Consider the following 25652-nt stretch of genomic DNA (forward strand, 5'->3'; position numbering starts at 1 on the left):
TTATATTTCCGTTTATTAAAAGTAAGCCATTTGTGAGTTTTATACATTTCAAATCTGTATGTTTTGTAAACTTATTTTTACATTGGCCTTTTAGAGTTGGAGTAACTTTTATCCTCTAATGTTTGTAATTTGTTATAGTAAAACCGATGACTATAACTCTAAATATTGAATCAGGCATGAACAAAATTACGGACTTACTAAGATTTAAGAGATTATTATAAGCAATATTTTTGGGGTAGGAAAATATACTAAACAGTCAAGAACTTAAAATCAGATTTTTGTTGAAATTGGTTCCTTTTAAAATTTGAGGGGTTTTTTTTATCAACTATGTTGAAGTAACTTTAAGCAAGTAATTTTATCTAACTTAGAATAGGCACTGTTTTCAAAGCGTTACTTTGTTAAAAGGTGCTTAGTGAGTGGTAATTTGCACTATATTTAATCTAAAATCCTGCCAGATATTTTGCTGTGAGAATTGTGCTATCCTGCTGTTCTGTAAAGAGAATTAATTCAATTTGTTGATTGGGATTCTCAATTGGGAGAAAACTGTGCTTTTTGTGGCAGTGATTAAGAATGTTACTCTGGAAAACCAGCAATGCTGTTTTCTCAAACATGGAAACAAGAAGCTGGCTTGGAAGAATCTTTTAAGACTTTGGCTAAATGAAAAATGCTGTGCGTATTTATCATCCATTACAAGTCAATTAAATTGGGTTTAGTTAAATTGTAATCTAGAATAAATTAAAATGTGGTTTATCACCATGGCTTGGATAACCAGCTTAATTATGTGTTACAGCCAACTAATATTTATGTATCTTGATCACCTAGAAAATTAGCATATCTTTTTAAAATGAAGTACTACATTATGATACGATAGGTATTTGTATAGAGAGTTGGTACTTTAATTTTGAATTACTTTTAAGAAGTAAATAAAGTATACATTTTTCATTTTAAAGTGTTTATGTTAAGCCAAAAAATGGTTACATATCCATGGTTAGAAAATATTTATTGGCTTTTACCAAGGACTGTTTAAATATTTTACTTCAAATTTCAACAATATTTTCTGACATTCAAAACAATTTAGAAAATACAAATGCCTTAAGAACACACTTCCTGACTCAAGGGAGGGGAGGAAAAAGGAAATTCTGTATACAAGGCAGGGCATAATGCCAAATGTTGAATCATTCTTTAAAATCAATTAATTTCACCCACTTTGTTTTCTTCATATTAGCATGTTCCATCATTAGATTTTCTATAATTTGAATAGCATTGATTTGTTTCTTTTCTTTAATCTTTTTTTATATTTTAAGAACAAAATTGTTTTTTTCTCTCTCAACATGAAAAAAATTTTTAAGTTAATTGTTTTTCCATTAAAGGGTGGACCTTAAAGATCATTTAAAAGGGAACTTACAGACCTTTTATTGGTCCTAGGAAACAAACGAGGTGGCTTTCTGTGTAACTAGAAGAATACCAAAAGATTTGCCTGTCCGTGAATTTTATTCTGCCATTTTTCTGTGATGTCTAAAATTACATTCTTCACAGAATTCCTAAAATTATGTATTTTTAACTGAGTTGATTGTTATCTGTTAGGGGCCATGTCTCAGCAGGTATCTATGCAGTAATAAATCTTTGAAACCCTAGGTAAATTTCTAAAGGGCAGATACTCTTCTTTATTTTAGTATTTCTAACAGCTAACATAGTTCTTGGACTGTAATCTGAATTGCCTTCTAACAAGGTATGGGCATAAGATAATGCCATAGATCAGAAACATTTTCATTGGGACCAGGCAATCAAAAAGAAGCAAAAGTATGAGAGCCACTTGAGTCTTAATCCCCTCAGGCCTGTTTTTGTCGTCCTCTCCTTCATGTGCTCTCTATTCCAGAGACACTTATCTCCATGTGTGTTCCCACACTGGCCCTTGCACCATCTTGTCCCTTTGCCTAAAATGTTCTTTCCCTAAGTGGTTGACTCCTCACCCCCTTCAAGTCTTTGCTCCAATAGTAACTGTTTAGTAAAGCCTGCCCTGGTGCCTTTATTTAACATAACAACCCCTCCTTACCATCCTTGCACTTCTGGTCCCTGTTATCCAACATAATATATTTTTTCTATCCTATATATCATGTTCTAACATGAATAATGATAATTTATTATGATATTTCTCCCACAAAAGGGAGAGATTTTAGTTTGTTTTTGTTTGTTTGTTTTTTTTAATTTGTTGTATAGCTCAGGCACCTAGAAGAATGTTTGGCATATATTAGGTACTCAATAAATAAATGTTTAAATGGGTAGATTCTAATACATAGCTTAAGGGTATTGAACACAGTCTTGGAGTGGCAAATGTTGAAAGTGATGGGATTATAGACAAGTGATACATATTTATGATATAAACCAGCTGCTAGCCTCACAATATTGCCTACAGTTAGACTTTTACTTATCAAATAAACACTTTTTAAATATAAAAGTATGTAATTTATTATAATTTTTAAATACATAAAATAACTTTTTATGGTAATGAATGGGCAGGTATGCATGTATCATTTATTTGAATTTTTTTAATTTATTGGGGTGACATTGGTCAACATGTATCACTTAAAATATAGTTGTGCTAGAGAATGTAAAAATATGTGAACCTTACAGGGTAATTATAACTTAATATCTTTGCTCAATTTCATTGATAAAATTCTTTTTCCATGAAAGTATAGTGGTTTCACTGAGTACTTACAGGCAAAAACACAATTTTACAAACTGTCAGACTGTAGTTCTGGATTTTCATGTTACAGGTTTATGTCAGTAACAGGTAATTTAGTAAGATAAGTTTGTCATATGCAAATGTCAGTCTGCCCTTGGGTTATCAATGCCTTCAGAAATTGGATATTTCTTTCTGCATCCATGTCCTTGGATTACAGGTATGAGCTAGTGGACCATCACATTGTTGCTTTTCTGCCTGTTGTGCAAGATTGCCCAAGCATTAGTTATATGTCCCAGTTAAACCTCAGGCTCATTTCTAAAATACTTCTGGTTTAAAAAAAAGTAAATATAAAATACAATACTTATGGTTCCATAACTTGGAAAAATCTATGACATTAAGCACAACCTGGTCATCAAGATACCAACCAAGGATATTTTGCCTATTATGCTACTTTTACTTCACATATACAAAAATGTAGATAGAATATAGTTTGTTGATGTGCTTAGTAAAAATTGAACTTGGAAGGAACAGAAACATGTATTGAGGATAAAACAGTGACATGTTTTATGGAACTTGAGCTATAGGCATTGATCTTTTTTCTCTACTCCCAAGAACATTTTTTGTCCTCTCTGAGCCCCAATTTAGAAAAGGATTTTTAAGATTTCAGTTTGTATCCTCAAAGAGATTGGAATGATTGCATTCACTTGGAGGGGGGATGGTAGGAAGTGGAGGAAGGTGCTGTTTAAAAAAAAAAAGAAACATTAAGAAAATGAGTACTTGAAAATTTATTTAAAGATAACATTTCCCAGAATAAAAAGTTCAGTATAAGGGTAAGAAAATAAAATCTCAGAAAAAATAGAGACAGATAATAGGAGAAAAAAGATAAGTGACATAAAGGGTTCAATTCTAAACATACAATTTCCAACTAATAAAGGGGCTGCAAAAAGGGAAACCCTGGATAGTAGGAAATTATCGAAGAAATGTTAGAGTTCCCCAGAGGTAAGGAATTCAGGTCTTTAGATTATAAAGGTTCACCAGCAAACATCAAGCATTCTGAAAGAAAGAAGACCATATTTATCTCACTAGTGTGGCATTTCAGAAATATAAGGACAGAGAAAAATCTTCAAGTTCCTGGAAAGAGCAACCAGGTCACCTACCAAAATCTATATATCAGGCTAGTATCACCCATCTCAGCAGCAGCCCTGGTTGCTAGAAGGCAATAAACCAATGGTGTTGACATTCTGAGGCAAGGTTGTTTTTGTTCTAGAATTTGGTACCAAGCCAAACTATTTTGTGAAGACAAAATAAAGACATTTTCAGATGTTCAAGGTTCAGAAAATTTTCTCCCACATCACCTTTCTTAGGAAGTTACAAGGGAGTAATCCAAGAAAGAGAAAGACATGCAAACTAAAAATAGTGGATTCAACCAGGAAAGAGATATCCCGAGATAATAGCTGTGCAGCAAGAGCTAGAAAACAACCCATCCTGCTGGGAGGGCCTGAGAGGGCTCTCAGGAGAATGAAAAGTATGGTTAAGGGTTAAGAAAAGATTAAGAATAATGATCAAATTAACATCTCCCTCCCCACAAGAATGACTTGGGGCTGTTAGAAACAGGAAAAATAGAAAACTACAAGAAATCTGTGGAAATCAAAGTTAAAGTGTATCATGAATTTAAGTATTTGAAGAAGTGTTATTTTTAAGTCCCCTTGGATTATTGTTCTGGAAGTCACTGTTATAGGTCCATATAAAAGGAAATTTAATATACTTCCTAGCCTGTGTTCGACCAATATATTGTCATATAAATATGGGTGCTGTTGTATAACTTTCAGTTTTTAGAATCAGGCTATAGAGAGAGCATGAAGGATTTGGTTGTGGTTACCGGAGAGAATGTTGATTGTCTTAATATTACTAAAAATGTAAAAATACAGCTAGCAGCAAGGGGGGGGGGAGTGTTCCAGAGAATGATGGCCACTATTAGCTTTCTTTTACAAAGTAAAGAATTAGGATTCTATCAAAAAACGGATAGAAAAGACAAGAGGTTTATATAAAAGTAATATAATTGTCAAACAGCAAGGAGGAAGATAATGGAAGGAAGGGGCATAATATAAATTGCTCCTTCATCTTTCTTATTTTAAAATTAGGAGGCCTTGTCTTAAAGTTAAATTAAGAAATAATGTAACTATTTTTTTTAAAAGCTACATTTGGAGATTAGAAGAGACTTTTTATCATAAGCTATTCTGTCACTGGTTTGTCACATGCATGTGTGTATAATTTGATTTAAAAAAAAATAGGGAACAGAAAATAACCCAGGTTGGCAGGCTGCATGTAAGGGAATGCTGGGAATAATACCAGAAGAGAAGGTTGAGGCCATATTGTAGGGGGCCTCAAATGCCAAAGTGAAGCAGTGCATTTAACTAGAGAAAATTTGGTGGAGTTTTTGAGCAGTGTGGTCATATGTCTACTTTCAGAAAATGAATTTGTCAGGAGGATGAATTTTATTGGCAGTGGCAGAAAGGGGCATGTTGAGTAACCAATCTAATTTCAGTTTTCTACAGGAAAGATGATAAAGGATAAGACCTGGATGATATTGGAAATAGGAAAAAAATGAAAAGTCTCCCCACTACCATGCTTGATACATTGTATGTGTTTTAGTATATGTTTATTGAATGAATGAATCAAAGGGAGACTGTTTTTAGTAACTTTTTTGACAGAAGAAAGGAAGGGTAGACATCAAAGATGAAATCTCTCTTGAATAGTAACTGCTATTTCTTTTGAGATCCATAGCCTGATCATAGCTCACACTCTGAGAGTAAGGCTTGATCCTGTAAGCCTATGACAAAATACAAACTTTTCTATTTCGGTGATCCTTTCCTGCCTGTGTTGCATCTTTATTTGTGACAGACAATTGTAGGTATTTGCTGTGAAATATAAGATGATAAAATATTACAGCCTAATAAGTCACACCCCATTTACCCAATAAAGAAAAGTGGTAAAACATAGAGAACATGACATAGTATAGTTCTTCACAGGCTCATGATTTAAGGATATAAATGGCCATTAGATTCCTGTTTGAACAAATCGTTTTTCTTCCATAGGAAGCTAACTGGCACATGCTAGAATCCAATCCATGAACTTGGTTTCTAGACTAATCTACTAGTCTTCAAAGTGCAAAGTGACAGTACTTTGGGGTGCAGAAAATAAAAAAGAAAACTTTTTATAGTTCTATTTCCAAGTGTAATGTATATAATTTAATAATAAAAAAAGTATTAGTACACACATATAATTTATAAGCCAATAAGTGTACAAATATTGGGTGTATGCTAAATTGTTATTACTAATAAGGGTGTGCTACCAAAAGTTCAGAGACTACTTCTCCAACCAGTTCAGTCAGCTAAGTGACCCAAGGATACATACCAGTAACAAAGACGAGGGGAATGCATTTGTTCCTTTCGCTGATCTTGGATGGGGAACCACCAAGAGCCTCTGACAGCCTCAGTGTGGTTGTAATGCTAAGAGCTTTGCTTTAGAAGTCATTAGAGGTCAGAAGTTCTGGAATTGAGCCCTAAATCTGTCAGTTACTGGCTTGTAATCTTTACTTAATCTTTTTAAACTTCAGATTGTACAGTATTCAAACCCTTTTTTGCTTTTTAAAAATCTGTCAGTTTTCTAGTGGTGAATCGAGTGAGTCTGTAGAGAATTGTGAAATGTTTTTGCTTGCTCTGGGGAGTACTCCACTGTGTTATCACTTTTCTCTAACACTGATATGTAGTCAGAGATTTGTCGTGAAGCATAAATGTGAGATAAAAGGTGAAAAAGCACCCTAGCCAGTTTGGCTCAGTGGATAGAGTGTCAGTCTGCGGACTGAAGGGTCCTGGGTTTGATTCTGGTCAAGGGCACATGCCCGGATTGTGGGCTCGATCCCCAGGAGGTGGCATGCAGGGGGCAGCCGATCCATGATTTTCTCTTCATTGATGTTTCTATCTCTTTCTCACCCCCTCTTCCTTCCTCTCTGAAATCAACATACATATATACATACATACATACATACATACATATATAATGAAAAAGCATCTAACCTGGGCTTGATACATGGTAGGTACTTTTAATAAACATTTGCTGGATTTTAATCTAAATCTTAATTAATTGCACATATACATTGGGGTTGTTTGTGGGATTTTTTTTTTAATGTTTTTAAACTTGCTTTCCTCTTTCCTAATGTAGCTATGAGCAGCTATCACTCTCAGACCCTTATACACTGGTCTCATTGGGAGATAAGTGCCCAGGAAAGGGGGTCGAATCATAGTCAGCTGATGCTAGATTCTCCTCTAATGCCTACTGCACATGATTGTTGTGAGAATGAAAGGAAATAATGCATGTGGAATGACAAAGGACTACACCCTATTAGGGGATTGTTTTATTATTGTTGCCAAAGTTTTGAGAGATTTTAAAGTGATTAAGCTACCTAAGTAGTAGGACAGTCTACAAAATACAGCTTCTGACTTACAGAGTAAAATGGTGGGCCTGGATTCCTTTTTAGTCCTCTTACAGGAGCTTATTTTCTCTTCTCTTTTCTCCCCTCCCCTCCCCTCCCCTCCCCACCCCTCCCCTCCCCTCCCCTCCCCTTCTTCTCTCTCTTATAATCCTCACTTGACATTTTTCCATTGATTTTCAGAGACAATGGAAGGGAGAGGGAAAGACAGAGAGGAAAACATCAGTGTGAGGGAGACATTGATTGGTTGCCTCCCGCATGTGCCCCAGCCCTGGTGGAGCCTGCAACCGAGGTATGTGCCTTTGACCAGAATCTAACCAGTGACCCTCAGTCCTCAGGGTCTGTCCACTGAGCCAAACCAGCTAGAGAGAGCTTATTTTCATTTTACTGCTCATTTCAAAAGCTACCACATTAAGATACCCTGCTATATCTTTTTAAGAAATCTTTGTAATTCTCTATATTTCCAACATTCTGTGAGTGTCTCAGGAAATGTTGATTGATCTCAAACATTTATATGGAATATGGTAGTAATAAAATAATTGTTTATGTTTGTATAACACATTTATATTCTGCTAATAGTTGATATGCACTACAAAAATATTATTATAGGCAAAAAGAAAAGAAAAAATATGGTAGGCTGGTATTTGTCCCTGACATTTAACTTGAAAGTAATATTTGCTTGGCATACTAGTATGTTTTCTGTTTATTTGGTAGATCAGTAAAGGTGGTTTGTGTATGTTAATTTGAGGATTTCTAATATGATTTGCTAAAGTTATATTTCTTGATTTATGCCTAGAAGAAGTAGCTCTGACTGTTTTTTCCCTTTATATTTGCATCAACAGGAAGAAGGCAGTATCAAAGAAATTGCAATCACACATCATGTAAAGGAAGGACATGAAAAGGCAGATCCTTCCCAATTTGAACTTTTAAAAGTATTAGGGCAGGGATCATTTGGAAAGGTAAGTCAAGAGTATGTGCTTTTTAAAAAGCTGCTTTTTGGAATTCATGTATATTTCATATGGATGGGGAATAGAAATATTTTATGAAATACTACTGATCTCCCTACAAACATTATTTTCTCTGGGTTTTTACATTTATGACTATCAATAAGTGTGGGAAAGTTAATAAAGTCATTCAAAAATACATTGGAAAGTTTCATAAATTGGCAGTATTCACTTCATATTTACTTTATCTTCAAGACCATATGGCCTCTCTAACTGCACTTCTTGAGTGATTAAAAATCCTAAAATATTCCCTGGATACACTGGCCTCTTTGAATCCTTACATAGAGTTGAAAGGTAATCTTGCAGTGCATCTGTCTTTCCTTCACAGTCTCCCTAATACCAGCGGGAAGTGAATGAGTACTCCCAAGGAACTGGTGTGAGGGTTACCACTTGAAAGTTTGGAATTGGGGGCACTTATAGTTTATCTTTAAAATGAATGCAAGCATTGCACTCTATCAATGATCTCCGTGTTTGTTTTTAATATTGAAACTATTTCCAAGTCTGGCAGGTGTGGCTCATGAACCAAGAGGTCAAGTTTGATTCTGAGTCAGGGCACATGCCCAGGTTGCAGGCTTGATCCCCAGTGTGAGGTGTTCCGGAGGCAGCCGATCAATCTCTCATCAATGATGTTTCCATTTCTCTCACCCTCTCCTTTCCTCTCTCTGAAATCAATTAAAAAATATTTCCCAAAACCACTAACTAAAAATTGTTGCAGCAGATGTAACATCTTTATGAGTTTTCTTCCAGTATTCCTTGTCCCCTTACCACACACCTCACAAGTACTTCCCGCACTCCCAAGTTGAGAAGTTCAGTATTATAATTACTGCTACTTGATCTCTCTAGTCCCTTTCTCAGCAAGAGGAAAATTCTGAGGTTGCATTCAATTTCACAGTGCAGGGCTTCCTTCCCACCGCTCTGTTTGGAAACATTTGAAGATATACTTTGCACGCTTCAAAACAACATCAGTTTAAGCTCTCCTGTATATTTTTATGGGACTAGTTAGCAATACTTGGTTAACATAGATAATTTGTTACAGCCGTTAACATCTTTCAAATCCAAAGTGATGCTTTTAATCCAAATATAGTTTAGCCAGCAGAACATAATAGTAGTGAGTTTAGGCTACTTACTTGTGTGTGCTTAACCTCCAGGGGCCCCTTTTTTGCTTCTAGTCAGTCATTTAGTTTGAAGTTCCTCAGAGTTCCCGTTCTCAGCTGCCTTCTCACTCTATTCACTACTAATTTCTCTATGCTCCCTATCTTAATTATAGCCAATATACAGCTGATGTAACAGATTTGTATCTCCAATCCTAGTCCTCCCTTCCCTTCCCACACCTCCCCCCACTACCAATCTTATCCATCAGCAAGTCCCGTGGATTTAGAAAAGATTCCTCAAATCATGCCTGTCCTCTCCTCCACTGCCACTCCTCCAGTCCATGCACCACTATTTCTCCCTGGACTTTTGAAAGTCCTCCTAATTTGGGCTATAGTCCCCTGTTTTGCCCTCTCAACATTATATTCCTTATCTTCACAGCATTTACCAGAATTATAGCTTTTCATTTTAATTATTTGTTTATTGGCTATCTCCCCCAATAGACTATATATTCTATGAGTGCAGAGGCCATGCTTTGTACCATGTTTCAGCATTGAAATGGAAGCACAGTAGCTAGCATATAATTCTATAAAAGGAATTAATGAGTAAATAATAGTCCTGACCTCATAGGGCCATAGTAAGAATTAAATGATATAAGGCCAAATATTATATATAACATCTGCTATGAAATTGTATTATGCAATGTATATAGATAAACCCAAATAGAGGGATTTATTTCTATACATTAAGATTTTCAGGGAACATATTATTTAGTTAAGTTTCCTGGAGTTAGCGTGCTTCTCCCTTTATTTCTTTAAATACCTTACTATAAATAGCAAACATAAAAAAAAAACCAAGTCTCCTTCCTTACTCACCCTAAAAAGCCAGTCCAAGCCAAGGAAGCAGGGATGACCTGTCAGCCTAGAATAGCTTCATGGAGGAGTTCGAAAGGTCAGAAATGCTCTGGTGGGGGAAGATCTGTGGCATCTGGGACTGCTGCTCCTGCGTGTTTGATGGTGACAGGCCAAAGGGACTGGAGTAAGAGGCACTGAGCAGGAGCACAGAACTGGGTGGCTGGCTTGGTTCTTGTCTCAATGCCTTCACTGTAACACTAGACAAATTATTTAACCACTCTAATCCCTAGCTTGGGCAGCTGTAAAACAGGAATTGCTTAGTAGGTCTACCTCCCCCAAATTGTCATGATGAGGTATTAAAAATTCTTGTAAAGAAGGTTCTTTATATAAATTAAGAAGTGCTATAAAGTGTTAAGAATGTGCTTTCAGCCCTACGAACCAGGAGGTCATGGTTAGATTCCTGGTCAAGGAACATGCCAGGGTTGCGGGCTTGATCCCCAGTTGGAGGCATACAAGAGTCAGCTGACCAGCGATTCTCTCTCATCATTGATGTTTCTATCGCCCTTTCCCTTCTCTGAAATCACTGAAAATATTAAAAAAAAAAAAAAAAGAAGAAGAAGAAGAAGAAAAGAAAAAAGAATGTGCTTTCAAAGAAGTGTGAAAAAAGTTTGGAATCCACCAAAAGAATTTTTCTTGTAAAATGGCACTAAGAAGCTGGGTTAGGGAATCTTAAGACTGAATAAATATCAGATAAATCCTAATAACCTCCACCTAATTAGAATTTATGTTCAAAAATATTAATTTGTGATAACCTTTAATATTTGGATATCATTCCATCTGTAGGAACTTCTCTGATTAAGAATGCTTTTCTGCCAAAACTGGTTTGGCTCAGTGGATACAGAGTCGGCCTGAGGACTGAAAGGTCCCGGGTTCGATTCCAGTCAAGGGCATGTACATTGGTTGCAGGTACATTCCCAGTGGGGGTTATACAGGAGGCAGCTGATCAGTGGTTCTCTCTCACTGATGTTTCTAGCTCTCTGTCCCTCTCTCTTCCTCTCTGTGAAAAATCAATAAAATATACTTTTTTAAAAAGAATGCTTTTCTTTCCCTACATTGACTCACTGCTAAGTGGCTGGAAGGGGCGAAAGGGGGTAGTTTGGGGAGAGAACACACTCTGCATCAGGGTTTCTGTGCAAATTTTGGTATTCTTCAATTCAGATGAAGTCATTGCCCATTACCTTTGGCACAGTTTCTCAGCGTGAGGAACTCTGCTTTGCCCTAGAATCAGCTGAATCTTTGTGCGTGTGTGCGCTAATACCCTAGAGTGCTAATGCAGAGAATTGAGAGCTGACCCTAAATTCTTTATTGTAATTGTCTCTTCTTCCTATCTGTGGCAGCGTAATACACTGCTAGAAAAGAATGAATAGTAGAAAAAATTCAAATTCAGATCCATTTGCATGTCTGTTTAAAGGTTTGATGGAAAAAATCTTGAAACTAATGGTCAAAATTAGTAGAAGAGCTTTAGTGATAGTTTTGTATTATACATGTTATAGCGTAACCATGAACTATTTAGAGCAAGTGTGATTGGTTTTATATAAATCCCACACTACATGTAGAAAGGAGCTAAACATATTTGGAAAATAAAAATGCTCAATAACATACCTAGGAATTGTGGTTCTTCATATTTAGATATATGTGATCATTCATTTTTAAAAGGTAAGTGCTTACTAAGTTACATTTATATGTTACATGCTCTGGGATTTAACAACAAAAGAAATATCAGAATCTTTCTAATAATAAATGACACAGCAAGATTCTTATTTTAACAATGGTATAGCTTGTGAAACTTTGTAAAATTTATTTTCTCTTATTTAAATACAGGTTTTCTTAGTCAAAAAAATCTCAGGCTCTGATGCTAGACAGCTTTATGCCATGAAAGTATTGAAGAAGGCCACTTTGAAAGGTAAGTACTGCTACTATTTGTAATGTTCATGTAATATAAACAAACTAAAAGGTCTCAATAGCCATCATGTGACTCCTAGGCCACTTATATTCTCAATCTGTTCCTGTTACCATATTTAAATTTAAACTTTCTTTCAGTAAATTTTTTCTGTTGGGCTAGGAATCATCTGACTAGTGAGAATGGGAGTTGCCATGTTATAGAAGAAGTATTATAAATTCTCTTGGGCTTTAGACAAGTAGAAGTTTATAAGATTAAAACTGGATTTCATGCATCTTAAAATTGATATAATTTTAATGTTTTGAAAACTTACTATTTTACTGGATGCAAAATAGATTTTATTCTAAGGACATCTGATCTCTAAGTTTTTATTCCAAGTCACTAATTTTGGGAAAAAATGTAATGTAGAATTTGACACTCATAATTAAATAGTCATTTAGAAGAAGTTGTATATAGATATTTAAATGCTTAAGACTTTCTTTTATTTAGTATATTAGTTATTTTACCACAAAAATCTCTAGTTTTATGTATTGATTTCTAACATCATTTTTTTTCTCTTCAATTTGTCTGTCATTTCTAAAACTTTTAAAATATTCTGGAGGAACATAGGTGATAACCATTGATTATTCTTCCCAATGAGTCACCTACCCTGGGCATTATCATTGGTCCAAGAAATTTCACCTTCCTCTATAAACATTGTCCTTTGCTTTCTTTCTCTTGCTCCCTTCTTGAATGTATTTTGTTTGTTTCTTACCTAGTCTCTACCCCCTGCCTTACTACTTAACTTGGTTAATTCTAGGAACAAGAAGTTAAATTATATTCTCAGTGCCCTATTTGATATCGCTACTTTTATAACTTTGTACTCATGTTATAAAACTGCATAGATGGAACTTGTATAAGTATTCATTCACAAAATTAATAGTAATATTTTGTTTTCACATATCTAACAGGATTTGTATTGTATATATGTAAAAGAAACTATGAGACTCTGAGAAACCTAAAAGATACTAGCAAAAGAAATAAATGCCAATTCCTTTTAGAGAAAGCTAATTGGTGTTATGAGTCTCAATATTCCTCTTGCCATCTAGTTAGCTTCATATCCTTAGTATTCCAGTTGCATTTTTCCTTGAAATACTCAAAATTTCATTTGAAAAGCACACATCTCAAAAAGTAGTCTAAAAAAGATGACAAAGTAACAATCTTATAAGATTGAAGCTTATTTAAAAGTTATAATTCAGTGTGTTATTGGAATGGAATAATACAGACATATAAATTAGTAGGACAAAAGGCCTTAGCCGGTTTGCCCAGTGGATAGAACTCTGGCTCATGGACTGAAGGGTCATGGGTTTGATTTCGTCAAAGGCATCTACCTTGGTTGCAGGCTTGATCCCCACCCCTGGTCAGGGCTCGTGGGGGAGGCAACCAATCAATGTGTCTCTCTTACACTGATGTTTCTCTCTGTCTCTCCCCCTCCCTTCCACTCTAAAAAATCAATGGAAAAAATATCCTCAGGTGAGTATCAACAACAACAAAAAATAGTACAAAAGTATTTATGTTAAATTTTAATGTGTTTTTTTTCAAAAATGTTGAATATCCAATTATTGATTCCCAGAAACAATGACTTTCACCTCTTTAGCTGCCATTTACCTCCACATTCAAAACTCTTTTATTGCAGTTTTTTTATTTTTTTCATTTGGAGACATAACCTATTGGCATCCTGATATGGAAGATTAGGATTTAGTTTTCCTATACTTCTCCCCTCACACAATTTCCCTCTTCATGTTTTGTTTTCATTATTGTAGATTTATAAAAAAATTTTCGGAGCCAAATGATGTACTGGAGTCACATTTCCTTCACATCTTTACTGTGTTAGATCTCCTTTTCTAAATTCTGTATCTGCCTGTTTCTCAGTTTACTTTCTAATTTTAGTGGAACACATCTTCTAGTAGCTACCTCAGAAAGGGTGAATGGATGGTAAATGTTTTTGTGACCTTACATGTCTGAAATGCCTTTATTCTACCCCCCTCGCTTAATCTATAATTTGGCTGGGTGTAAAGTTCTAGGTCAGAAATAATTTTCCCTCAGATATTTGAAGGCATTGTTTCCATTGTTTTCTAGTTTCCTGTTTCGTAATTATGAAGTTTACTAGAGGCCTGGTGCACAGATTCGTGCACGGGTGGGGTCCCTCTGGGTGGCCTGCAGGGATTGGGAAACCCACAGTCCAACACTGCCTGCAGCTCCTACCTGCCGCTCCCATTCATCCTGGTTCCATTGTGCCTGTTGTGGGTTCACACCAAATCAGTGATGATAGGGAAAGGCTCGTGCACCCTCCCCAGGGGAGTGGCCTGCAGCATAGGGCTGAAACCAGCTCTCTGACATCCCCTGAGGGGCTCCAGGTTGCAAGAGGGCACAGGCCAGGCTGAGGGATCCCACCGGTGCACTATCGGGCCAGGGAGGGACTGTGGGAGGGCTCCAGGGTGTGTCCGGCCCATCTCGCTCAGTACCCATCTGCAGGATCCAGCAGCAAGCTGACCTACCAGTTGCAGCATCTGCCCCCTGGTGGTCAGTGCACGTCATAGTGAGCAGTTGAACATCCTTAGCATATTACGCTTTGATTGGTTGTTAGGTTGTTCTGCCATTTGGTTTATTTGCATATTACCCTTTTATTATATAGTATTACCATTCTGATTTTTAGTCCTTTGTATGTACACTGCTTTTCCTCTTTGGAACTCTTTTTTTTTTTAATATATTTTATTGATTTTGTACAGAGAAGAAGGGAGAGAGATAGAGAGTTAGAAACATCGATGAGAGAGAGTCATCAATCAGCTGCCTCTTGCACACCCCCTACTGGTGATATGCCCGCAACCAAGGTACATGCCCTTGACCAGAATCGAACCCGGGACCCTTCAGTCCCCAAGCCGACGCTCTATTCATTGAGCCAAACCGGTCTCGGCCTTTGGAACTCTTTAGAATCAATTTGCTCCTTATCCCTGGTGTACAGAAATTTGTATAGTAGTACTTCTTGTGGGTTTTTAAAATTCATCATACTAAATATGGGATGCCTCTTTTAATTTAGAATCTCATTTCTTCAGTTTTAGGAAAGTATTCTAATCCTATTGATTTTTGCTTGTTTCTATCATATTTTTAATTTTCTAGATTTTTTCTTGTTCTCTAATGTTTTGTAAAACATTTCATTATGGTGTCAAACATTTACAGAAAGAAACAGAAGAATATAAAGAACATCATATTCCCTACTTTCTGCTTCAATATTTCTCAACTCAAAATATTTTAAAGCAAATCCCAAACATTGTATAATTTCTTCCATAAATATTTTAGTATGTATCTCTAAAAGACAAAGACTCTTAAAATAATACTATAACTCTATCATATACCTAAAAATTAATGTACAGATATCCAGTGTTCAAATTTCCAGTAGTCTTTGTTATTATAATTCATTTTTCTTTTTGCAATTTGCTTGAATTGGTATCTATGTAAGGTCTGTATTTTGCAATTGGTTTATATCTCTAAGTCTTTTAATCTATGAGCTCTTGTCTCCATTTCTTTTTGTGTGTTTTTTTTCATTGTACTGTACTTGATAATACTGCTTCCTTCCCCTCTACCTCTTTGAAAGCTTTTTGTTTCATGGATGCCATATGGTCTTCGATCTCTTGGTGGATATAAATTATAAGGTTGAATTTTGTTTAAATTTTCTTCTGTTCTTTACATTGTCTTTTACTTTATTCCTTTTTTCTGTTTATTCTAATACGTTCTCATATGAAAGCCTTTTTCCTCAAATGCCTGGGGATCCTTTGCTATCTTTTCCTTGCTTAAGAGTGAGATAGCAAAAAGCTAATTGAAAAGATTTCTATGGCAAGAATTTGCTTATTACTCATTGACTTCCTTCCCTTAGGCTTATATTTTAGCTTCCTCTGATCTGCTGTGTGAGTTACCACTTACACATTTTCTGCTACTGCTTCCTCTCCTGTTCTCTGTCCTTGTGAGTTTGTGCCTAATTTTTCCCTTATTGTAATCTCAATGACGTTTTGGATTAAGTAGAAAATAAAACATCCATTTTTTTAAAATATATTTTTTAATTGATTTTTTACAGAGAGGAAGGGAGAGAGATAGAGAGCTAGAAATGTTGATGAGAGAGAATCATCGACAAGCTGCCTCTTGCACACCCCCTCCTGGGGATGTGCCCAAAACCAATGTACATGCCCCTGACCGGAATCGAACCTGGGACCTTTCAGTCCGCAGACCAACGCTCTACCGCTGAGCCAAACAGGTTTCGGCAAAACACCCATGTTTTATCAGAAGTCTTTTTCCATTCTAAAATTCCTATTAATACAAATAAATGGGGTCAAGTAAAAATCAATAGCATTAGGTTGAGCTTGTGGGGATTTTTCATCCTAATAAAGTAGTAATTGGGCCTGAAAGGTTTTTGTAAACCATTGTTTAAACTATTTCTTAATATATCACCCTAAAACATAAATAGCACTTCTTGTTCACTCTCATGTTTAAGTCAAGAGGCGTTTAAAAACTAATAACTTGAGAAAAATTATTTCAGAGGAATGTAGTTGTTTTGCCAGCAACAAGACAGTATTAACAAATTCCATATTAAGATTTAGAGTTTAACCAATATAAAACATACTTTATCTTCATTTAAAAAAAACAGCTTTATTGACTTGAAACTAATACAAAATAATACCAATTGTAAACTGTAATTGAGAAAATTTAAAAATAAAAATAAATTAACTTAAAATTAAAAACATTTAAAAAAGAAAATAGCTTTATTGAAATTTAGCTGACATATAATAAACACATACAACATGCCTTGTTATAAACCAGTATTTCATAACCAAAATTCCTGATTATAGGGTGATTTATATTTGTCACTAGGTCTTTACCTAAGTAAAAGAAACAAAATTATAATTATTACACAGTCCTACCTCAGACAAAATGAAAGAATTCTTTGGTGAGTGAATCTCACTGCACGTTTTCAACTAGACAGTTTCATCAGGAAGCTATCTCAAGATAATTGTAACAGAAAGAAATCTTGTTCTAGCTTCTCATATTATAGAGAAAGTAGCAGGAAGTTTCTGAGTAGTGAAAGGATTTGGCCAAGGTAAACCGACTGGATATTAGCATGGCCACTAAACTATAGTTTTTGACCCCCAGGTAATTATTCTTTTCATCATGGTAGAATAGTAGAAGAGGAATATAAATATATTGATGGATAGTTTTATTGATTACTGAACAGAGGAGTGATTTCTAAGTGATAAGTTTTGTAAGGTTTGTATAATTTTTTTAAGGAGGTAGAAATTTGGAATCCAGCATTAATGTTGTATGGGTAGCAATGGGAAAGGGGCAGACAGAGACACAGTTATCAGCAGCCCTAGGTGATGAACCTCATTCACATAAATAATAGAAGGGGCCTGTTGGATATAAGACACCAGAGTTGTAGTGATAGGACAAGATAATGAAATCAGAGGTTGGTATTGAATTTGATACACTAGCTGGACAAGTCATTGAAAAAGAGCTACATAGACATTGAGAGCAATCAATTTCTACTCCTGATTTGACCATTTTCAGTCACTGGCACCAAAATCCCCCAGTTGGAAGTGGAAAACTAGTAGACTGGGAAATAGGATTTTTTAAAGCTTCTTTGTTTATTTTTCTCAGAGGTCTTATTTCTGTGTTTTAAATATCTGTGGTCACCTTAAATTGAAAGGAAAACCAACTCATCTTTCTCTCTGACCCCATCCAAAAAGATTCTCTTTACCATACTTTTTATTTAAACTTTGGCACAACCATTCAGTCACTCTGGCTTAAAAAATAGAAGTTATCTATGATTTATCCTTATTATGCAACAGAAAAAAATTAAAACTTTAATGAATGATCATTTTCACCTCTTAAATTCATTGAGCTACCAACCCAAGTATACTATTGTATTATAATCATTTATTTACTTGTCAGTCATTCCCACCAGATTATTTTTAAACATTATTTGTATTTGCTTCACAGTGCCTGGCATATAGAATTGCTCAGGAAAATGTTTGGTTGGTAAAAGAGAACTACCTATAGGGTCAAACATAAATTCTTCCTGGCATTTCAAATTGTCCATAATCTGTATCCTCTCTACTTCCCCTCCCCACTTTCTACACTGTTTTGGTTCCTTCCTTTTCATCATGTATGCCTTTGTGTTCCTGCTAGGGTTACTATCCATACCTGGACTTTTCTTCTTGAGGCCCAGTCCTTCCCACCCACCTAAATGCCATTCTAAAAGTCCCTAACCCTACCTTTTCCCTCAAGCCTTCCTATATAAGCAATACTGATCTTTTCCTTCTCTGAATTCCTATACTATTATTGCTAGTAATAAATCATTTTACTTCTTTATCATATCTATGGTGTTATGTGTGTTAAGAGATCTTAATTAAAGATCTCTTTTATACCAGAATCTGGGGTGTACAAACCTCATCTCAAACGGTCATACAGCCCCCCAAGGGTATAGAGGTATTATCCCCATTTTATCAATAAAAGGTAACTGAGGCCCAGAGAGTTTAAGTAACTAACTTGCTCAAGATTACACAATCTGAGTCCAGATCTTTCTAACTCTAAAATGTCTTTGCTCTACCATAGTATTTCCTCTCTTCCTATTTCTCCCCCCTCAAAATAGGTCTTTTGGTCTATATCCACTCTTCCCCATGCCTGCCACAAGTTCTAGAATCTAGATACTTAATGAATGTTTGTTGAATTGAGTTGATAGGGTTGATAGGGGTATTGGAACCTATTCCCTTTTTTTATGTTTTAACTAGTGTCCCAGTGCACAGATTCATTCATATTGAAAGGAAATTAATTAGAAGAAATATTTTAATATTGCTATTCATGTCTTACTAATGAAAAGAAAATAGGATTATACTGAGTCCTATCTCCCTACTCCAGGACTACTGTGAGGATCAAATGAGATGAGGCACAGGAAAACGCTTCACAAACATTTGGTTAAACTGTAAAATGTTTGCACCTGGCTGTAAAGCAAGTCGGGTTCCTGGGCTGAAGAAACTCCAAGGATGCTAGTCACTAGGGAGAGGAAGCCCGGTGTTGCTACATGATGTCATTACCCAGCACCCACAGCCACCATTTCCAGGCTGGGCTGTTCTGTGGGCTGCATTTTGCACCATGGGGTCTCAGCAACATCGGCTGCAATTTGGTGGGGTGTCGCTCCAGGGTGGTGGCGGGGCCTGTGTCCCACTTGGGGGAAGCTGAGTATTGGTTTGTCGGTGCCAGGTCCGTGGTGTCATTTATTTTTAAATGACCAGTGCACGTCATGGCAGCTCCTGCATTGAGCGTCTGCCCCCTGTTGGTCAGTGTGCATCTAGCTACCAGTCAGACAGATGGACACTTAGCCTTTTATATATATTTCATTGAGATGCCTTGTTCTTTAAACGTTGCTTTGTTTTGGTCATTTTTTAAATAATTTTAATTAAAATACTTACAAATTTAATGTTAACGCCAATTATCAAATATGTTTTCTGTATTTATTTTTAACCCTAAGCATAGATTTTATAAGTATATACAATTTCTTCTGGTTATATAATTTGGTAAAAATATAGTTATTAGTTAAAAATTCAAGAGTAAGATATATAAAATGTGATTTACTTTTTTATACATACAAGTAAAATTTTATTTAAAATAAGCACCAAAAACATTTTATTTTAAAGCTTGTCTCTGAAAGCTATTGTAATGTAGCCATATATGCAATATTTTATAGTTCGAGACCGTGTTCGGACAAAAATGGAGCGTGATATCTTGGTAGAAGTTAATCATCCTTTTATTGTCAAGTTGCATTATGGTAAGTTATAAACCACCTCCCACCTCACTTCTTCACCTCAATCCCCACTTCCTTAGGACATTCAGAAACACTAATGTGTATAAATATTTATTTGTGTATATTTATGTGTTTAGCAGATATATATAGAAAGTAAGAAACTTTTATCACATTTAACTTTTATGTTCCTTTTAAACATTATAGTGTCTGAGTGGGTAGTCATAGGAACAGGTAATAATAATAATTTTTATTATATTAGTAATAATGTATTAGCCAAACTTAAAAATAAGAAAGATCTCTAATGTCTTGAAACTGTTATCACCTCTCTTTCCCCCAAAGACATGTGTGTTTTTTCTCAGTGGGTAAATGTATGGTGATTCCTACTATATGTAGTTAAAGCTAACCAACCCACATTTTTTTTCTGTAGTCAAGTGAGAAGGTTTTTGTATTTTGTTTCATGTTAAGTAAGTCTTTTTCTTTGGGGAATGTTTCTTATTGATCACATGTTCTAAAACTATTGTATTTCTCAGAGACTGTAGCCTGAAGAAAACCTAACAAATGTTCTAGTCTAGTGGTTTCATAAAAAGAAACACTACATTTAACTTTTCTACATGGAAGCTAAGGGAAATTAGTGGGTATCTTCCAAATAAAAATCACTTTAGATCTATGATATAATTATTAATTTGCTACAAATAATAATTTATGAATGAGTTTGCCTAATATAAGCCTAAGAAAAGAAACTATGGTGAATTAAACAAAAATTTTCTCTCTTCATTCAGCTTTTCAAACTGAAGGGAAGTTGTATCTTATTTTGGATTTTCTCAGGGGAGGAGATTTGTTTACACGCTTATCCAAAGAGGTACGATTAATGTTTATTTTTAATCTATAATCACCCTGTTTCAACTAAAGCTTTGTAATATTTCAATATTATGTTTACTATATTTTCTCTAGTGGTACAAGATTCTTACATTGAAGAATCAGAGCCAAAAAAGTTATTTTTTTTACCTTTTGAATTTATTCTGAAAGTAGAACTTTAAATTGATTAGTTACCATGGTCTTTCATGCTTCTTTTAGTTACAGTTTTCTTAGAAGCAGTATATATCAACAAAATATCCTTAAAGTATTGGTAGTGGAAATTTAGCCTGCATTTTAAAGATCACTTTTCATTTCTAAGATATTACTGTGGTGGGCAACAATTGCATATTCTTAATATAGTTGTTACTTAACAAAATGCAGAATTGTTTCTCCCACAGTGCATATTTAGCATTTAGTAAGGAATTAGTTGACTGATAATTTTGCAAATTTCATATATAAATTGTGGGTAAAATTACATGTAATAGCAAAGTTATAATTTTTTAATACTTAAACTCTGGGATGGAACTTTAAATGAAAATTACAGACAGAAAATAAAGACAGAAAATTTATTTTTATTTTAGGTGATGTTCACAGAAGAAGATGTCAAATTCTACTTGGCTGAGCTTGCACTTGCTTTAGACCATCTACATAGCCTGGGAATAATCTATAGAGACCTAAAACCAGAAAAGTAAGGAATCTTTCTACTATGTTGAATACAATGTAATACTGTTTAGGAGGTAATAAAAGGTAAAATTACTTCATAGAACTATCACAGCATTGCATTAGAGTCCATGTGCTTCACATTTCTGCTAACACTATGTATTCTCATACTTTTACTTTTTTAATACATTTTTATTGATTTTTAGAGAGAGAGGAAGAAGGATAGAGAGAAACAACGATTAGCTGCCTCCTACAGGCCTCCTCCGGGGGATCAAGCCAGCCACCTGGGCATGTGCCCTGACAGATAATGGAACTGGTGACTTCTTGGTTCATGGATCAGCACTCAACCAGGAAGTCATACTGGCCGGCTTAAATATATGTTAATCAGAATTTCTGCTAATATTATCTTGCTTTCATTTGCCTTCTTTGATTTGTAATGAGGTTGAAATCTGTATTCATATGTTTGTATTTTTGTGTGATTTTTCTGTTCGTGGCTTTTGCCCATTTTTCTTTTGGAATGTTACTTTTGCTCATTGATTTGTAAGAAACCTTTACAAATTAAGAATTTAACCATTTGACATACAGGGTGGAGCAAAAGTAGGTTTACAGTTGTTCGTATGGGAAAAAATATAATAATAAACAAGAATACAAGAATAAACTTGGTGTTTCACGTACTCACAACTGTAACCCTGCTTAGGCCCCACTCTGTATTGCAAATACTTTTTTTCTGGTTTTTTTATTTTATTTGTGTTATTTTTTTTAATATATTTTATTGATTTTTTTACAGAGAGGAAGGAAGAGAGATAGAGAGTTAGAAATATCCATGAAAGAGAAACATCAACTGCCTCTTGCACACCCCCTACTGGGGATGTGCCCGCAACCAAGGTACATGCCCTTGACCAGAATCGAACCTGGGACCTTTCAGTCTTCAGGCTGACGCTCTATCCACTGAGCCAAACCTGCTTTGGCTATTTGTGTTATTTTAACCTACACAAGTATTTTTTCCTCAGATATATCAGTCTTTTTTTGTGTGATTTATTCTTTGACTTTTATTCTTAGGAAGGCTTTTCCAATCCCATGAGCAGATTTTTCCCCCCTAATTTTATGGTTTCTGTTTTTACTTTTAACTCCATCTAGAAGAGTTTTGGTATGATGTATGGGATAGAGTTAATGCTTTCCTCCAAATACTGTTTATTGAAAATGTTCTCCTCTATATGATTTCAGATTTTAAGTGTGAATTGAGTAAATTTCCCATTGCTTTTATAACAGTAGTCATCAGGAGGCTAATATTTAAGTTGTACGCTCTTCTGATTTTTAATTTGTGTTTATCACTTTTAGTAAGAAAGTTTTTTCCTCTTTTTAAGGAAATAAACAAGAACTTTGCTCTATCAGAAATTCTTTAAAAAAAAACTTTATTGAGATGTAATTCAGATAGCATACAATTCATCCACTTAAAGTATACAATTCAATGGTTTTTAGTATATTCAGAGTTTTACAACCATCATCTTTATCAAGAACTTAGATATAACTTACATTACAATGTTACATGCACAATTTGCATAATTACAACAGGAAACAGAGGAAATGCTCCTTTGGAATCCTTTTAAGTCATCATTAAGAAATTTTTGCACTTGCACATTTTATGTTTGGTTTTTCATATATTTTGTTTTGAGATGTTTCATATAATTCTATTTTTATTCCCCACATAATTACTGGGTTTTTCTCATCATTTTCTCAATTTCTATCATTATATAAAATATAATTCCTGGTAAGAGTAATATAATCCTTAGAAGAAAAAGTTACTATAAACATAAGATTAAACACTCATAATAAAAATGTTAGTGTTTTTGCCCATTTGGTGTAGCACAGTGGTTAGGTGTCAACCTATTAACCAGGAGCTCAGGGTTCCATTTCCGGTCAGGTCACATGCCAGGGTTGTGGGCTTGATCCCCAATAGAGGGTATGCAGGAGGCAGCTGATCACTAATTTTTTTTTTCATCATTGATGTTTCTATCTCTTTCTCCCTCTCCTTTCCTCTCTCTGAAATCAATAAAAACATGTGCTTTTTAAAAAAGGTAATAGATGTACATGGTTACTTAAAAGAATGCTTTAGAAAGGTATAGGTCAGTGGTCGGCAAACTCATTAGACAACAGAGCCAAACATCAACAGTACAACGATTGAAATTTATTTTGAGAGCCAAATTTTTAAAACTTAAACTTTTTCTAACGCCACTTCTTCAAAATAGACTCACCTAGGCCGTGGTATTTTGTGGAAGAGCCACACTCAAGGGGCGAAAGAGTCGCATGTGGCTCTCGAGCCGCAGTTAGCCAACCACTGGTATAGGTAATACCCTTTTAACCGTGTTTTCTTTTTTTCCCTCTCAATATCAAGAATTATTTTAGAGTTTGTTTTGTTTTGAAAACTGTCTTTCATGTATTTGTTAGAAGGGAGAATGGCCGAAACCGGTTTGGCTCAGTGATAGAGCGTGGGTCTGCGGACTGAAGGGTCCCAGGTTCGATTCCGGTTAAGGGCATGTACCTGGGTTGTGGGCACATCCCCAGTAGGGGGTGTGCAGGAGGCAGCTGGTCGATGTTTCTCTCTCATCGACGTTTCTAGCTCTCTATATCTCTCCCTTCCTCTCTGTAAAAAATCAATAATATATATTTTTTTAAAAAAGGGAGAATGATTTCTACCATACCTAATAATTCCTTTATATTCCTTAAATGTATTGGTCTGCTTCATAATCAAGTATAATAAAGGTTAGTATTTTTTCCTAATAAGTCCCTTATTAGGAAGAGACTTGAAAAGTATTCCTTACTGAATTACTCTCAGTGATAAACTTTATTGCAATCATAGTTGAATTGATGATGTAGGAAGATTGGTAGTATTTTTTACAGTAAAATTTCATTATAACAATTTGGCTTGAACTTCTTTTAGTTAAAAGTAAAAGTAAGGAAATGTCTACATTATGAAATAGCTTTCATTATAAGTTAAACAGCTTATTACTTGACCTTTCAAGCCATATACTAAAATACCTATCCAGAAATACAGTTGGCTTACAGTTTAGTATTTAATTAATGATGTTACTCTCCACTCATGTATTTGCTAAAGCTAGAAACTTGAGCATCTTCTCCATTTGTTTTTTATCAAAACCCATATCTAAGAGCTCACTAAATACCCCTTATTTTTCCCTCTAAATTTTTTTCTAAAATTGTAAATCTGTTCATTTTTACCCTCTACACATGTAAACCTTTTATGGTTTTCAATGCCCTTGAAAAGAAGCCCAAACTATTAAAAATGCCTTATTGGCCCTTTGTAGACTGGCCCAGTTCTTTCAACATGCATTTTTTTAAATTGATTTCAGAGAGTAAGGGAGATGTAGAGACAGATAGAAACATCAATGATGAGAAAGAATCATTGATCGGCAGCCTCCTGCATGCCTCACACTGGGGATCAAGCCCGCAACCCAGTCATGTGCCCTTGACCGGAATCGAACCCGGGACCCTTCAGTCCGCAAGCCAACACTCTATTCACTGAACCAAACCAGCTTGAGCTGCATTTCTTATTTGTCTGTGCTCTGCCAGGCACTGAGCTACTAGATGAATAAGGTTAGACCTTCTAGAAGATAAAACACTGGAGAATGTATACAGTGAAGGCATGAGTCTGTGGAAACCAGGAAGTGTGAGGGAGGTGTGTTAAGGAGAAGATTGTGTTGCTTGTGTCAGAGAGAAAAAAAAACTAGGGAAGAATGACTGAGTCAGATGCCTTAAAAATGACAACTCTAGCACATTCAACTTGAATATGTAGACCCTCTGTCTACTGTGCAAGTACTGGGGACTTCAGTTAGGTCACCTCTGCAGAATGGCATTAGAAAGAGCAACTTAGAAGAACATATAGGATTTGTTTCTTTTTCTGTTAGTTTTCTAGTGCTCCTGGCTCACTAATACAAGTTTATAAAGCTTAATCTTTGGAATTTGTTAGTCATGTGTCAAAAACAAAACAAAACATTTTTCCTCCTTTACCTTCCTATTCACTGTCTAAAGCACTATTTTAGAGTGAGTGTGTGATTGGATGCTTAACAAAGTAATTTAGTTTTAGTATCTGTAAATCTCTAGTGGTTTGAAAAGATTTTTCTGACTTTGTTTCTTTTTCCCCCCAGCATACTTCTTGATGAAGAAGGTCACATCAAATTAACAGGTAAAAGTCCTCATTTTATTAAAATATTTTCTCTA

At 35.2% G+C, this 25652-nt stretch overlaps 1 protein-coding gene across 3 annotated transcripts in view; it reads left to right on the plus strand.

Moving 5' to 3' along the window:
- The window catches only part of RPS6KA3 (ribosomal protein S6 kinase A3), a 109842-nt gene that overhangs the window by 48007 nt on the left and 36183 nt on the right, over positions 1-25652 (plus strand). For all 3 annotated transcript variants that reach the window (XM_084869564.1, XM_084869566.1, XM_084869565.1), the window contains 6 exons: positions 8015-8131; positions 12001-12082; positions 19848-19928; positions 20684-20763; positions 21341-21447; positions 25580-25617. In XM_084869564.1, the coding sequence (XP_084725690.1) occupies positions 8015-8131; positions 12001-12082; positions 19848-19928; positions 20684-20763; positions 21341-21447; positions 25580-25617 (505 nt within the window). The remainder of the gene's footprint in view (positions 1-8014; positions 8132-12000; positions 12083-19847; positions 19929-20683; positions 20764-21340; positions 21448-25579; positions 25618-25652) is intronic.

This window comes from Pipistrellus hanaki, assembly GCF_964339955.1.
Source record: "Pipistrellus hanaki genome assembly, chromosome: X".
Classification (NCBI taxonomy): domain Eukaryota; kingdom Metazoa; phylum Chordata; class Mammalia; order Chiroptera; family Vespertilionidae; genus Pipistrellus; species Pipistrellus hanaki.